The 13,881-nt window shown below is 61.7% G+C and overlaps 2 protein-coding genes across 7 annotated transcripts in view; both read left to right on the forward strand.

Annotated features, from left to right (window-relative positions):
- Positions 1–5,550, forward strand: part of OSBP2 (oxysterol binding protein 2) — a 102,121-nt gene extending 96,571 nt beyond the window's left edge. For all 5 annotated transcript variants that reach the window (XM_036393209.2, XM_036393210.2, XM_036393211.2 and 2 more), the window contains 3 exons: positions 203–387; positions 2,064–2,284; positions 2,665–5,550. In XM_036393209.2, coding sequence (XP_036249102.1) covers positions 203–387; positions 2,064–2,284; positions 2,665–2,807 — 549 coding nt within the window. In that variant the 3' untranslated portion in view covers positions 2,808–5,550. The remainder of the gene's footprint in view (positions 1–202; positions 388–2,063; positions 2,285–2,664) is intronic.
- A 1,082-nt stretch (positions 5,551–6,632) lies between these two features.
- On the forward strand, positions 6,633–11,797 carry LOC118693118 (uncharacterized). 2 transcript variants are annotated; one of them, XM_054516828.1, is made up of 11 exons: positions 6,633–7,022; positions 7,415–7,510; positions 8,166–8,852; positions 9,008–9,099; positions 9,383–9,474; positions 9,599–9,668; positions 9,847–9,945; positions 10,417–10,548; positions 11,076–11,224; positions 11,424–11,529; positions 11,665–11,797. In XM_054516828.1, exons 2-11 carry the CDS (start codon positions 7,504–7,506, stop codon positions 11,725–11,727), a joined length of 1,497 nt encoding a protein of 498 aa, XP_054372803.1. In that variant the 5' UTR covers positions 6,633–7,022; positions 7,415–7,503; the 3' UTR covers positions 11,728–11,797. The 2 variants fall into 2 exon arrangements, with proteins under 2 accessions (XP_054372803.1, XP_054372802.1); XM_054516827.1 differs by having other exon boundaries at positions 11,424–11,797.
- The last annotated feature ends 2,084 nt before the right edge of the window (positions 11,798–13,881 follow it).

The raw sequence follows: 13,881 nt of genomic DNA on the forward strand, positions 1-13,881 counted from the left end.
GTGGCACCTCCATGTCCCATGGTTTGGCTCTGATGTGCTGGAGCTGCAGCACTGAGACTGGGAGGGGTTTGGTGGGTTGGACACCCACCTGCAAGGTCAGGGATGTCCAGGAGACACAGCACCACATCCAGCTGGGCACCTGGAGGCTGTGGTGTCCCCCTGGCCATTCCCACACGCCGCCAGAGCCGTGTCCCCCTGCCAGGTGACGGGGGTGGTGAGCGACGCCGACGGCAAAGCCCACTACGTCATGTCTGGCACGTGGGATGAGAAGATGGAGTGCTCCAAGATCCTGCACAGCAGCCATGGCAGCACCAGCACCGAGGGCAAGCAGAAAACTGTCTACCAGACACTGTCCCCAAAGGTCCTGTGGAGGAAGTACCCGCTCCCGTGAGTCCCTGGGGGTGGGATGGACAGCAGGACTGGGAGGGGATGGGATCTGCCAGGGCCTTGTGGAATGGCAGGCTCATGTGCCCAGGCCTGAGGACAGGTGGCACATGTGGGGCTGAGTGGCTTTTCCTGAGGTGGATCCCTGGAAGGGGAGGGTGGCTTTGGGGACTCCTGTGGGTGAGTTTGGGGTACTTGTGGGGCAGTAGGCTCTGGCAGGGAGGGCTCTTGGCTGCTTTGCCTTGCTGGTCATCATGTCCTTGGCCATCGTGTCCCACCAGTCACTTTGTCCCCCTGGAGACCAGTCCTCCCTTGGCCCTTGTGACCATGGCAAGGCTCAAATCAGTCTCTGAGCCCCAGGAGCACCAACAGTCCGTGCTTTGGGGATTTTCTGTTGGGATGGTCTCCACCACTGCCCTGGGCAGCTTGTTCCAATGCCTGACCACCCCTTCCAGGAAGGAATTTTCTCTAATATCCAATCTAAAACTGCTGTGGTGCAACATGAGGCCATTTCCTCTCACCCCATCCCTGTTCCCTGGGAGCAGAGCCTGACCCCCCTGGCTGTCCCCTCCTGTCAGGGAGTTGTGCAGAGCCAGAGCCATCACACACTTGTCAGCAGCTCAGTCCCTTTTCCAGCCACATGCATCCCATGGGAAACATTCCATGCTGCCCAAATTCCTAAAGAGCCAAGCTCGAGTTATCCACAGGGAGCTTTTATTGAGGGACTGAGGCTTTTAGGAGAAGAATTTGTTGGGAAAATTCTTGGGAAAATACAGCCTTGTGGCTGTAGGCAGACTGGAGTGACTGTGCAGCTCAGAAGGGCCCCCCTGAGGCTCCTTTGCTCCAGGCTGAGCCCCTGCCCAGCTCCCTCAGCCTCTCCTGGGGCTCCAGCCCCTTCCCAGCTCCGTTCCCTGGCCTGGCCATGCTCCAGCCCCTCCAGGTCTCTCCTGTCAGGAGGGTCCCAGAGCTGATCCAGAGTTTTGAACACATGTGAGATGGAAGCACAGCCAGGAATCTGGGGGGACAGGACCCTGAGCCCTCCCTGCCTTCAGTGGGAAAAGCATCAAAGGGGTGGAGGAGGGGACACATGTAGGGTCTGGTCCCTCCATGTTCCAGGTGTATGTCTCAAAGCCCCCTTAGAGCATCAAGTCCAAATGTTCCCCTGGACTGCCAAGGCCACCACTGCCCCCTGTCCCCAGGTGCCACATCCACACAGCTGTTCAATCCCTGCAGGGGTGGGAACTCTCCCACTGCCCTGGGCAGCTGTGCCAGTGCCTGACCACCCTTTCAGTCATTAGAAATGTTCCCTAAGATCAACCCTGTCCCCTGCCCTGGCCCAGCCTGAGGCCGTTCCCTCTGCTCCTGTCCCTGTTCCCTGGAGCACAGCCCGACCCCCCGGCTGTCCCCTCCTGGCAGGAGCTGTGCAGAGCCACAAGGGCCCCCTGAGGCTCCTTTGCTCCAGGCTGAGCCCCTGCCCAGCTCCCTCAGCCTCTCCTGGGGCTCCAGCCCCTTCCCAGCTCTGTTCCCTGGCCTGGCCACGCTCCAGCCCCTCCAGGTCTCTCCTGTCAGGAGGGTCCCAGAGCTGCCCCAGCACAGCAGGAGTGGATCAGTGGGGCTGTGGGGCTGTGCCTGAGGCATTTCCCAGCCCCCACGCTGAGCAGGCTCTCTGCCATTCTCAGGGACAATGCTGAGAACATGTATTTCTTCTCGGAGCTGGCGCTGACGCTGAACGAGCCCGAGGAGCGCGTGGCGCCCACGGACAGCCGGCTGCGCCCCGACCAGCGGCTGATGGAGAGCGGCCGCTGGGACGAGGCCAACGTGGAGAAGCAGAGGCTGGAGGAGAAGCAGAGAGCCGTGCGCCGGCGCAGGGAGGCTGAGGCTGTGGAGGCCATGGAGGAAGGTGAGGAGGTGCTTGGGGATGGCTCAGGGTGCAGGACTGAGCTGCTGATGGTTGTGGGGGCCACACCCTGCCAGGGGAGGGCGGCTCTGGGGAACCCTTATGGGCAGGTTTGGGGTGCTTGTGGGGCCTGGTTGGCCCTGGGAGGGCTCTTGGCTGCTTTGCCTTGCTGGTTATCATGTCCCTGACCATCCTGTCCCACCAGTCATTTTGTCCCCCTGGAGACCAGTCTTCCCTTGACCATCGTGACCAGGGCAGGGCTGGGCTCAAATCAGTCCCTGAGCCCTGAGAGCACCAGCAGCCAGTCCCTGCTCTTCTGGGAGCTGTGGGATTGCAGGGTTGCAGGTGCAGAAGCCCCCCTGACCCCCGTTCTGCCCGGCCAGGGAAGGACTACGAGGGGTACCTGCCGCTGTGGTTCGAGCGCAAGGTGGACGCCGTCACTGGGGAGCTGATCTGCGTCTACAAGGGCGGCTACTGGGAGGCCAAGGACAAGCAGGACTGGAGCGTGTGCCCCGACATCTTCTGAGCCCCCCTGAGCTCGGGGGCCACCCCTGGGACACTGGCACAGCCCGAGGGACAGCGAGGACACGCCGGCAGCGTCCCGCCGGGCCCACAGAGTCAATACATGCAGAGATCCAAACAGGGATTCCAAACCTATTTTTTTATGCACTAATAAATAGCATCTTTTTTTCTTTTTTTTTTTTTTAAACGATGGATTTTCCAGCGACTGCTTAGGAGTGAGGACACGTGGAGCTGGGTTGGGTTTAGGATGTTCATTGCTGTCAGGAGTTGCTGCCTATATCCTCCAGCGCCTTGGCTTCAGTGGCCGAGACGTCGACTTCCAAAGATGCCCGGGGTGTGGGAATGCTGTGCTTGTGTGAGCTCTTCTCTTTGCCATTTTTTTTTTCTTCTTTTGGGACCCCATTTCTGTGTGGACTTTATGGAATTATTTTTTTAAAAAAAACAAATCCTGCTCCTGGTTCAGGTTTCCTTCAAAGACGGACACGAACAACTCTGCTTGGAAAACTGTCCCCAGGAGCTGTGGCACTTGATCCCAGAGGCTCTTGGTGGTTCCACAGTGCCCAGTCATCCCAGTAACACCAAGTAGGATATTTCAGCTGGTGACTTTGGGGTTTTTGACCTGGTTTTTGTTTTTTTCAAGAGCGTTGGAGGTGCTTCCCCACAGTCTGAAGTGTTCAGGCAAAGCTTGGGCCTGTCTTTATCGTGTGGGAGTGGTTTGAGTGAGGTTTGCTTTGGTTTTCCTGCAACTACATCTGAAGGGGGAAATGGCCCCAGCGAGGCTGGGAACACCAGGCTGATGCAGTGAAGAGTTTTTGTCCCAGTGATGCTCCTGGCTCCGTGTCCCTGCTCTGTGTCCCTGCACACGGGGGCTGGATCTCAATTCCAGCTTTTCCATCGGTGTCTCCCTGCTGAGCTGTGCCTGAGGCTGGGTGGGAGGGGAGGGAAGAGGTGCCCTGGGGAGAGGAGGGGAGAGATGCTGCTGGGATGGAGCCTTGGTCCTGCATCTCCCACCCTGTTCAGCCAGCCAGGCCTGGCCACAGGCTGAGGCTGGAGGGTCCCTGCGCCCCAGTACCTGCTCCCAACTCCTGTTCCTCCCCTCCCTCATCCTGGGCTCTCCCTGCAGCAGCTCCAGTTTGTCAGGGCAGGGAACCCCTCGTCCCCCTCAGCCCTGCCAGGTGCCATCACCCTGCCTGGCCCTGGATGCACTGGGCGTGGAGCAAGCACTGCTGGGGACAGGTGAGGACTGGGAGCACCGAGGGGAACAGGAGGTGGTGGCATCCCAGAGATGGGATCTGCTGGGCCAGGAGCACCTGGAGACCTGCACTGGCCCTGCTGGATCCCATTTTTGCTGTCTCCTTCTCTGGCTCTCCATCATATCACACTGACCCTGCCTCCGGGGCCGCCCCGAGCCGGCCGTCACACCCACGTGAAGTTAATTAGCAATAACGAACCTTGAGGCAATGGTAACTGGAATATCCAGGCTTGCACACGGGACACTTATGCAATCAGGTTCCTCATCCATCAGTCTCCTCCTGATCAGCTTCCAGCACTTCCATCCCTGTGATCCCCACAGTGTACAGTCCCCACGGCCCTGATGGCGTCACCGTGCTGCGGGGCAGCCCCCACTGCTCTCAGTGCACCCTTTAATCTTATTTATTTGCTTCTAATTTATACATATATATATATAAATATATATAAAATTATTTTGCTTAAATTTCTATGGTACACAAAAGATGAAAAATGATGAAGACAGAAGTGTCTGTCTGAGTTTTTACAGCACGAGTACGATTCCCCTCGGCTCGTCCCCGAGCTCGGGTGGTGGTGATGGATTCCCATGGCAGGGAAGCAACGGTTTGCTCCAAAGCTGGATCCTGTAGCATGGAAAAGGTGTTCCAGAGACATTCCCATCTGGAAATGATGTGTTTGGGGTTTGTGGCACTAGGAATTCCGGGCAGTGGGATGCTCCAGGCTGCTTCCCAGTGTCCCGAGAGTTGCAGCAGCTGCTCCAGGATGTTCACTCCTTCCTGGAGCTTTGCCCCGGCTCGGGAAAGCTGATCTTGAATGCTCCAGCCTGGGATTTGGCCTGTGAGAGCTGCCCCAGGTGTCCTGGCCCCGGCTGTGCTGCCTGGCAGAGGGAGGGTGCTCCCCCCTGGTCCCTGGTGCCGCTGCCCTGGCCCGTGGCAGCACCGGAGTGTCCCGGGGGGTTTGTGCCCTCGGGCCGGGCTCTAGGAGGGGTGAGATGGAGCTTTCAGAATGCCTTATTTGCCTTTTTGCTGTGTCAATGCAAGTGTCACCCGGGAGCTTGGAGCAGGGAGGAGCTCCAGCACAGGCTGTTCCCGGCTGGATTGGGCTGTTCCCGGGCAGAGCAGAGCAGGGAGTGGGATGTGCTGGGCTCTGGGGCCCCGAGGGTCCCCTCTGCTGAGCCCCCATCGCCCCCTCCATCTGGGAACCCCCATCACAGACCCTGCACAGCTCCACGGAGCCTGGGGGAGCACGAGGAGCAACCCCAACCCAGAAATCCCCCGGATTTTAGGCTAATGGAAAAAATTGCTCCATCTTCCAGAGATCATCTTATCAGCAGCACTTAACCAGAGCACCATCTCCTGGTCCTTCTGTTCCTCCTCGAGGATTTTAATGTCATTCCACTGTAAATGCTGTTGAATGTATTTTCTTTTTGAACAATAATATATTGTGAGTGATCCCTCTTCTCCTACACGGAAATAAAACTTGGATTCGGGAGTTTTAAAGGCCGTGGTGCTGAGATGGTCACTGGCTCCCCAGGGCTGCAGGTCCTGGAGGGGCTCTGGGTGTGAGAGGGGACATGGACACGGGGTGGGGGACGGGGAGGTGGCACAGGAAGGAGAAGATCCAGGGAATGCTGCTCAAAGGACATGGAAATCCAGGGAAGTGGTGGTTCAGGGAAGGAGAAGGATCTGGGGGAGAAGGTGCCAAGGGGAGGAGATGGTGCAGAGAGGGTGGTTTGAGGGGCAGGAGGGGAAGTGCTGCAGGGGAAGTTGTCCAAGACAGGAGGGCCAGGGAAGCAGGAGCATGGAAGGAGATTATCTGGGAACTTGAAGGAGGAGAAGCAGGACAGGGTTTGCCCCAGGAAGGAGATGGGCCAGGAGACATCATCGGGCTGGAGATGTCCCAGGGGACCTGGCCAAGGGGGAAGGTGGTGCTGGCCCAGAGGAGGAACAGCGAATGGGGCTCAGGGGAAGGTACCCAGACACGGAGATTCCCTGGGGATGGTGAGGAGGAGCTGCCCCGGGGACTCTGTGGGGCAGGAGCTGCCCGGGGGAGCTGGAGGAGGGTCCGGGCAGGCTCAGACCGGTCCCTGCGGGATGTTGCCAGGAGACCGGGACACACAGCCCTGCCCGTGCCGCTCCTGCCTCCTCTCTGCCGGCCCCAGGTGAGTCGGGGCTGCCCTGGGGGGACCCCGGCCCTGCGACCCTCCCTGAGCGCCCGGGGGGCCCCGGGCACCTGCAGCTCCCGAGGGCAGCTCCAGGGCCGATGTCCCGGCTTTAAGGAAGGGCAGGCCCCGGCGCCATCACCCCTGGCACCGCAGCTCCGGGGCGGCGGGGCCGGGCTGGGCCGGGCTGGGCTGTGTCAGTCTCAGCACCTTCACTGAGCCCTGGCCCAGCACAGCTGGCCCAGCACACCTGGATCAGCACAGCTGGATCAGCACACCTGGACCAGCTCACCTGGCGCAGCACACCTGGATCAGCACACCTGGACCAGCTCACCTGGATCAGCACAGCTGGATCAGCACACCTGGACCAGCTCACCTGGATCAGCACAGCTGGCCCAGCACACCTGGATCAGCACACCTGGATCAGCACACCTGGATCAGCTCACCTGGCCCAGCTCACCTGGATCAGCACACCTGGACCAGCACACCTGGATCAGCTCACCTGGATCAGCACACCTGGATCAGCACACCTGGCCCAGCACACCTGGATCAGCACAGCTGGCCCAGCACACCTGGCCCAGCTCACCTTTGCTCTGGCACCTTTGCCCCATCCCCGTCAGCGTGCAGTGGTTTGGGAGCCCAGGGTGGTTCCTGCCCTGCCTGGCCCCGCTGCAGAGCCCTCCTGGGGATTTCAGGCCCAGCCCAAGGGCTTTGAGACCCTCAGCGCTTCTCTCCTCCTCTCTGCAGCCCTGGAGCCCAGGGCTTCCAGGATCCTGGATCTGGACCCTGCTGATGAAACCTGAAATCCAGGTGTGGGGTGTGGGAAGGAGGGTTCCTTTACGGGGCTCAGATGTGGGGGGGCAGCTGCAGCACCAGCCCTGGGGTGCTCCTGCCTTGTCCTCCCAGTGAACACATCTGGCAGTGTCCCATTCCCTTCCCCATTCCCTGCCCCATTCCCTTCCCCATTCCCTGCCCCATTCCCTGCCCCATTCCCTGTCCCATTCCCTTCCCTATTCCCTGCCCCATTCCCTTCCCCATTCCCTGCCCCATTCCCTGTCCCATTCCCTGCCCCATTCCCTGTCCCATTCCCTTCCCTATTCCCTGCCCCATTCCCTGCCCCATTCCCTTCCCATTCCCTGCCTCATTCCCTGCCCCATTCCCTGCCCCATTCCCTGCCCCATTCCCTGTTCCATTCCCTGCAGCTCCCGGGTGTGGCTGTGCTGAGCGCTGGTGGCAGCAAGGGCGGTGCCATCCTCCCCATCCTCCCCATCCTTCCCAGCAAGGTCCTGCCATGGCCGGTGAGTGGGCACGGGGCACTCGGGGCTTCCTCAGCTCTGCTTGGCCCCCCAACCCCCTCTGCCAGTTCTGCAGCGCAGTGCTTGGCTGGGAATGGTGATGGAGCAGAGGTTCAGGGAGCTGGGAAGGGGCTGGAGCCCCAGGAGAGGCTGAGGGAGCTGGGCAGGGGCTCAGCCTGGAGCAAAGGAGCCTCAGGGGGCCCTTGTGGCTCTGCACAGCTCCTGCCAGGAGGGGACAGCCGGGGAGGTCGGGCTGTGCTCCAGGGAACAGGGACAGGAGCAGAGGGAACGGCCTCAGGCTGGGCGAGGGCAGGTTTAGATTGGATATTAGGGAAAATTCCTCCGTGGGAGGAGCTGACACCATCCCTGCCCCATCCTGGATGCTGCCAGCCCTCCCTGGCACTGCCCCTCCCGACCATGGGAGCGTCAAGGTCAACAATGCCCCTGGTTTAAAATGAAAATAAGGATGATATTGTGGCTCCTTCAGCTGGAGGCGGTTGGGGGTCTTGCAGCAGAGGGTGGGATGTGTTTGGTGTCGGTGCTTTGGTGCTCCCCGATAAGAACAGGCATTGCCAGCCCCTCCCAGGTGACTCAGATCCAGCAGGATGGGATGGCTCCTTCCCACTGGGGTGGGCTCATGGCTCTGCTGTCCCCACAGAGCTGGCAGGACGCCGTGCCGGCTGTGCCCGGGGTGGCAGCCCTGTCCCACGGGAAGAGGAGCCCGGCTGGGCTCAGCCCCCGGGCTCCCGGCTCCGCCCGGGCCGCTGCAGCAGCTCCAGCTCCGTCTGCACCGAGGATTTCGCTGCCAGCTTTTGGGAGGCGATGGTGGAGCCGCTGCTGTGCCAGCAGGAGCCTGCTGGGGATGTCCCCAGGGCAGGAGCTCATCCCGGGCAGGACGAGCCCTTGTTCCTCGCACGGAGAAGCTCGGACACGGCCATGGGGGCGGGCAGAGCCCCCCGGCAGGACAGCTCTGCATCCCGGAGCAGCCTGGAGTCCCTGGGAGCGAGCATCTCCCGCCTGAGCCTGAGCCAGAGCCATGGGGAGGTGCCCTGGGGGGTCCCCTGGCCGGGCCCCCCTGCCCAGCCAGCGCTGGGACACGGGGACCGTGCCCGTGGGGAGCTGCTGGGCACAGCTGGGCATCCCTGGATCGCTGCAGGGATCGCTGCTGGCAGGAGCAGGCCTGGGGCAAGGACAGGAGCTCCCGGCAGCAGCGCTCCCAGGGCCAGCAGGGCCACAACCAGGGGACACCCCGCCCTGGGGCCACCACCGGCTCTCTGGGGACATGGAAGGAATGTCACCTTCAGTGTGGCTGCCATGGACACGGAAGGAGCCGCCAGCAGCAGGAGTGAGTCCGGGCTGGCCCTGGGGCTGCGGGGCTGTGACAGGCAGGGGAAGGGACAGCCAGGGCAAGGGACACGGTGGCAGGGACCAGCCCCGGCTGCCTGTGGGGTTTCTGTACGTTTGTGGCTCCTCCCTCCCCAAATGCCATTTCCCCCGCAGGTGCTGGCACAGCCGTGGGAGCTCCCCAGACATGGAGGTCACCTGTGTCCCCAGGGCTGCGAGGGGACAAGAAAGGAGAACTGCCCTGCAAGGTACAGCCCTGGGTTCTGGGGTTTGGGGTCTGGGGTCTGGGGTTTGGGGTCTGCCATGGGCACAGCCCCAGCTGGGACAGGATGCATTGGTGGGGGCAGGGATGGAGGCAGGGATGCTCCTGGCTCTGCTTCCAGCTGGGATCTGGAGAGCAGCAGGACACCGAGGGGCCAGGACACCGAGCTTGGCACTGGCCCTTGTGTCCCACGTGGTGGCCCCGGGAATGCACGAGGAAATGCAATGGAAAGGGGGAAATGGGATTGTAACCCCAGTGTTGGATGCCAGGGGCTGGCAGGGCAGCCTCTGAGGAGGAGCCATGAGGGGACACGAGAGCTGGGATCTGGTGCCAGGCCCTGGAGCCAAGGGGACAGAGACAGGTATGGGGCTCCAGGGATGGCTCCTGCACCCAGGCTGGAGCAGGAGGTGGCCCTGGAAGGCCAGGAGGGGATGGGCGCCCTGAGGGCAGAGCTGGGGGTGTGGGTGACGGTGTCCCTGGCACAGGACTGGCCTGGCACTGCTGGGACACACCCGGGACACCCGTCACCGGTGCCACACGGACCTGCAGAGCGTGGTGAGGTGACCTCGGGGTGGCACAAGCAGGGGTTGGGCTGGCACTGCTGCAGGTGGCAGGGACAGGCTGGGGCAGCTGCTCTGGCTCTGCTTTGCTGCTTCTGGGGTGATGGGAGGGCCAGAGCCGGCTCCCAGAAGAGGCAAAGGTGTGGGAATGGGAAAAGAGGAGGTTTTTGCAGTCTTGGCAGGGGCAGGGAGCCCGTGTGGGCCAGGAGCAGCTGGACAAGGAGAGAAGGAAAATAACAACTCTACAAGAAGAGAAACTGGAGCTGCTGGAGGTCAGAGCACTCCTGGTTTTCCAGAGGGGCCAGGATCACACCGGAGGGGCCGTGGGAAGGAGCACACACATCACAGCCTGCCACAGCTCAGTCCCTTATCCAGCATCCCATGGGAAACATTCCTGCTGCCCAAATTCCTAAAGAGCCCAGCTGGATTTATCCACAGGGGGCGTTTATTGAGGGACGGAGGCTTTCAGGAGAAGAATTTGTTGGGAAAACCACCCTTGTGGCTATAGGCAGCCTGGGGTCACTGTCTGCAGCTCAGAGGGTCCCTGGAGAGCCCCGGCAGAGGGAGGAGAGCTGGAATGTTGGGAAGGACAGAGAAACAGGCAGGGCTGGAGAATTCCTGGGCACCGACCCAGCAATGGACAGCAAGGCCAGGGATCCTGCCCGGACACCGCCCTTGGGAAGAGCCCTCCAGGGCTGCGGGGTGGCCCTGGGCAGCCCAGGGTGACTCCGCTTGTCCTGCAGAGGCTGCGGGAGCTGGAGCGGGGCAGCTGCTCCCTCCTGCGGCAGCGGCTGCGGGTCCTGCACCGCCTGCAGGGGCTGCTCCAGAGGGACCGGGCCCAGAGCCTGCGGCTGCTCCGGGAGGCCATGGAACAGGTCCGGGAGGGAAGGGAAGGGAAGGGACGGGACGGGACGGGAAGGGAAGGGAAGGGAAGGGAAGGGAAGGGAAGGGAAGGGAAGGGAAGGGAAGGGAAGGGAAGGGAAGGGAAGGGAAGGGAAGGGAAGGGAAGGGAAGGGAAGGGAAGGGAAGGGAAGGGAAGGGAAGGGAAGGGAAGGGAAGGGAAGGGAAGGGAAGGGAAGGCCGGGACACAGCCAGCCCGGAGCCGGGGCTGTGCTGGAGATCGGTCAGGGGGGCACAGCAGCCCAGATGTGCTGCTCCTCTGAGGCCACCCAGAGGAGAGGGGCTGCTGGGGACATTGCTGTCGGGGGCACGGACTGCCCTGGGGGTGGCTCAGGGACACAGGAGGGACCCCCAGGGGTCTCTGTGCTTGTTCTGCTCCTTCCAAACCTCTGCTCAGCCCGGGGGGCTCCGGATGTCCCTGGGAGCTCTGAGCTGGCTCCGAAGCTGCCCCCGGAGCGGCTGGGGGGCAGAGCTGCCCTGATCCCTGTCCTTGCCCCTCCAGGAGCTGCCCGGCAGCAGCGCCCGGCGGGAGCATCGCCCGAGCCGGGCCGGGGGCTCCGCGGCCCTGGGGAACCCCCCGGTGGCTCCCCGGGGACACGGCCCCCGCCCCGGCACTGCCCTGGCACCGGGGCCCTCGCCGGCAGCCCTCGGGTGGGTGCAGGGAGCTGCCCAGGGGGACAGGGGGTCCCACTCGGGCGACCCTCCCTCCCTGTCCCCTCCCTCCCTCCCTCCCTGTCCCCTCCCTCCCTCCCTGTCCCCTCCCTGTCCCCTCCCTGTCCCCTCCCTGTCCCCTCCCTGTCCCCTCCCTGTCCCCTCCCTGTCCCCTGCCGCTCATCCCTGCCCTCCCCAGCCGCGCTCTCCACGTCCTGCGGGGGCTCCGGCAGCAAATCCAGCGGCGCCTCGGGCAGTGGCAGAGCCTGGAGGGAGCCCTGGGAGCCGCCGGGCAGAGGAAGGAGGTGATCTGGGGCTGGGAGGGAGGACATGGGGTCCGTGACAGGATCAGCCCGTGGAGGAGCCCCCATTGTCACCCCCGGGGCAATGGCAGCCCCTCTGCAGGGCGTGGGGCCAGCCGTGTTTGTGTCCCTGTGCAGGAGGGGCAGCAGAGGCAGCAGCCACAGAAGGCTCCAGGAGCCCCTGTGGGAGGGAGCCCCTGACGCAGGTGAATGAGGCCGCAGGTCCTGCCCCGAGGCTGGGCTGGGGTTCAGGGGGACAGGCCTCAGGGGGCTGCGGTCTCAGAGAGCCTCGGGGACCCCCAGATCCCCTCCAGAGGCTCCGTGTCCGGCTCTGCCTGGTGAAATGTCCATCAGTGACACTGTGTGTGTGTCCTGCCGCTGCAGCTGCCCCCCGTGTCCGTGGCTGAGCTCCAGGGCACGAGGAGCCAGGAATGTGTGGGCAGGGTCCTCCTGGAGCTCCCAGCCCTGGGCTGACCTGCCCTTTCCCTCTCCTGTGCAGGGACAGAGGGAATGTCCCCACCCTGCCTCCATCCCTGGGCTCCCCCAGCCCGGCCGGGGCTCCCCGGGGCTCCTGCAGCGCCTCCAGCCCCGCCTCCAGGAGCTGCAGCTGGAGCAGGCCCAGAGCCCAGGGACCCCCCCTGCCCCGGGGGCACAGCCCGGCCTGGGGGCTCCCCCTGTGCCCCAGCCCCGCTGCTGATCCCAGGGGAGCAAGGGGGGCTCCAGTGTGGAGCACAATTCCTGCTGGGAGCAGCCCTGCTGTGGGGCTGTGGCCTCAGGCAGGTCCCACCACCATCAGTCCGTGCCTCCAGCAGAGCCCAGGGCCTTTGTGGATCCCGGGGGAATCAGGAGGGACGGCCATGGAATCCCTGGAAGCCTCTGCAGAGCCTGCCTGGATCAGGCTCGGGGCTCCCACATCCTCTCCCCACCCTGCAGCTCCTCCTCTGCTCCCATCTCCCGCTCTGGGACAGAGCAGGGACAGGCTGGAGCTGACATTTCCTTTTCTGCTCCACCATGAGGATACCAGTTGGATATTTGGGAAAAATTCCAAGCTGAAAAGGAGGTGAAGCACTGGCCCAGGCTGCTCAGGGAAGTGGTGGAATCACCATCCCTGGAAGTGTCCATAAAACAGGTCCATGTGGCACTTTGGGATGGGGTTTAGTGGGATTTGGTCAAAGGTTGGACTGGATGACCTTGGAGGTCTTTTCCAGCCTGAATGATTCCATGATTCTGAGTTTCCTACCTGCACACTGAGGTCCCAGTTATGAATTCCAAGCTCCTGCAAATTCCTTGAGAAACACCACAAGGTTGTGAGGGATCTTGGAGCTGCCAAGTGCCCTGGGACCAGTGGGATCTGCCCAGGCTGGGATGGCTGACCCTGGAACAGAGAGGTTTAATGGAAAAACTCCAAGGGAATTGTTCTGTTTGGATGCTTTTATTTAATTTGGAAAAGGAGAAACCCATTCCTCACTCTGGGCAGATCTCCTTGGGAAATGCTGGTTTTCATTGCAGGAGAACATCCAAGGAGAGTGAAAAGGGGGAAATGGGAATTTCTTGCAGGATTTTATTGCTGTGCCTTGTTCCAGGGAGAGGGAGGGATGAGGATTGAAGTATCTGTGTGCTTCCTTTCCAATGAAAATAAAAGTGAGCTTTCTTATGTTTTTCTGCAATGTGGGATCAGGGAAAATCTGGAATCCCCCAGGATGCTCAGTTGAGCCCTGGCTGAAGGTCAGGATTTATTATTTTCCTTTTAAGTTTCACAACCAGAGCAGTGCCACAAACACATTTTTATACAGAGCTTTTAATGAAACCCCAAATGTTTGCAGGGCTCCAGGAGTGTCTCTGCCCTCCTCAGGGCTCCTGGACATGTGGGTGACACTAAGGGACACAAACCTGATCCTTCAGCAGGAGATTCCCAAATCCCTGAATGGTTCCTAAATCCCAGAATGGTCACAGCCAGGATTTCACCCTGGGGGATTTTCTACCTTGTCTGAGTCCCAGGTGTCCCCTCAGGATGTCACCAGGGAATGCTGGGGACACCTCTGGGGTGGTGGGGCAGGGACCCAGACAGTGCAGGGATCCAGTTTTGGGGTGTAGGGACCCAGTTTTGGGGTGCAGGGTCCCAGATAGGGTTGGGTGCCCAATTTTAGGGTGCAGGGTCCTGGTGTCTGGTCCAGGTCAATGTGCAGGGTCCTGGATCCTTTGGAGTCTTCCCATTGCCTCAAGAACCTGAAGTTATTCCCCAGGGGAAAAGGAAGGATAAAAAGGATGTGATTTAGGGGAGATCTTTTGCTTGGTTTGATTCTGGGGTGGGATGTGTCCCTTCCAATGGGAAGTGAGCTGGGAATGCTCTTGGGA

Source organism: Molothrus ater, chromosome 18 (genome assembly GCF_012460135.2).
Source record: "Molothrus ater isolate BHLD 08-10-18 breed brown headed cowbird chromosome 18, BPBGC_Mater_1.1, whole genome shotgun sequence".
NCBI lineage: Eukaryota > Metazoa > Chordata > Aves > Passeriformes > Icteridae > Molothrus > Molothrus ater.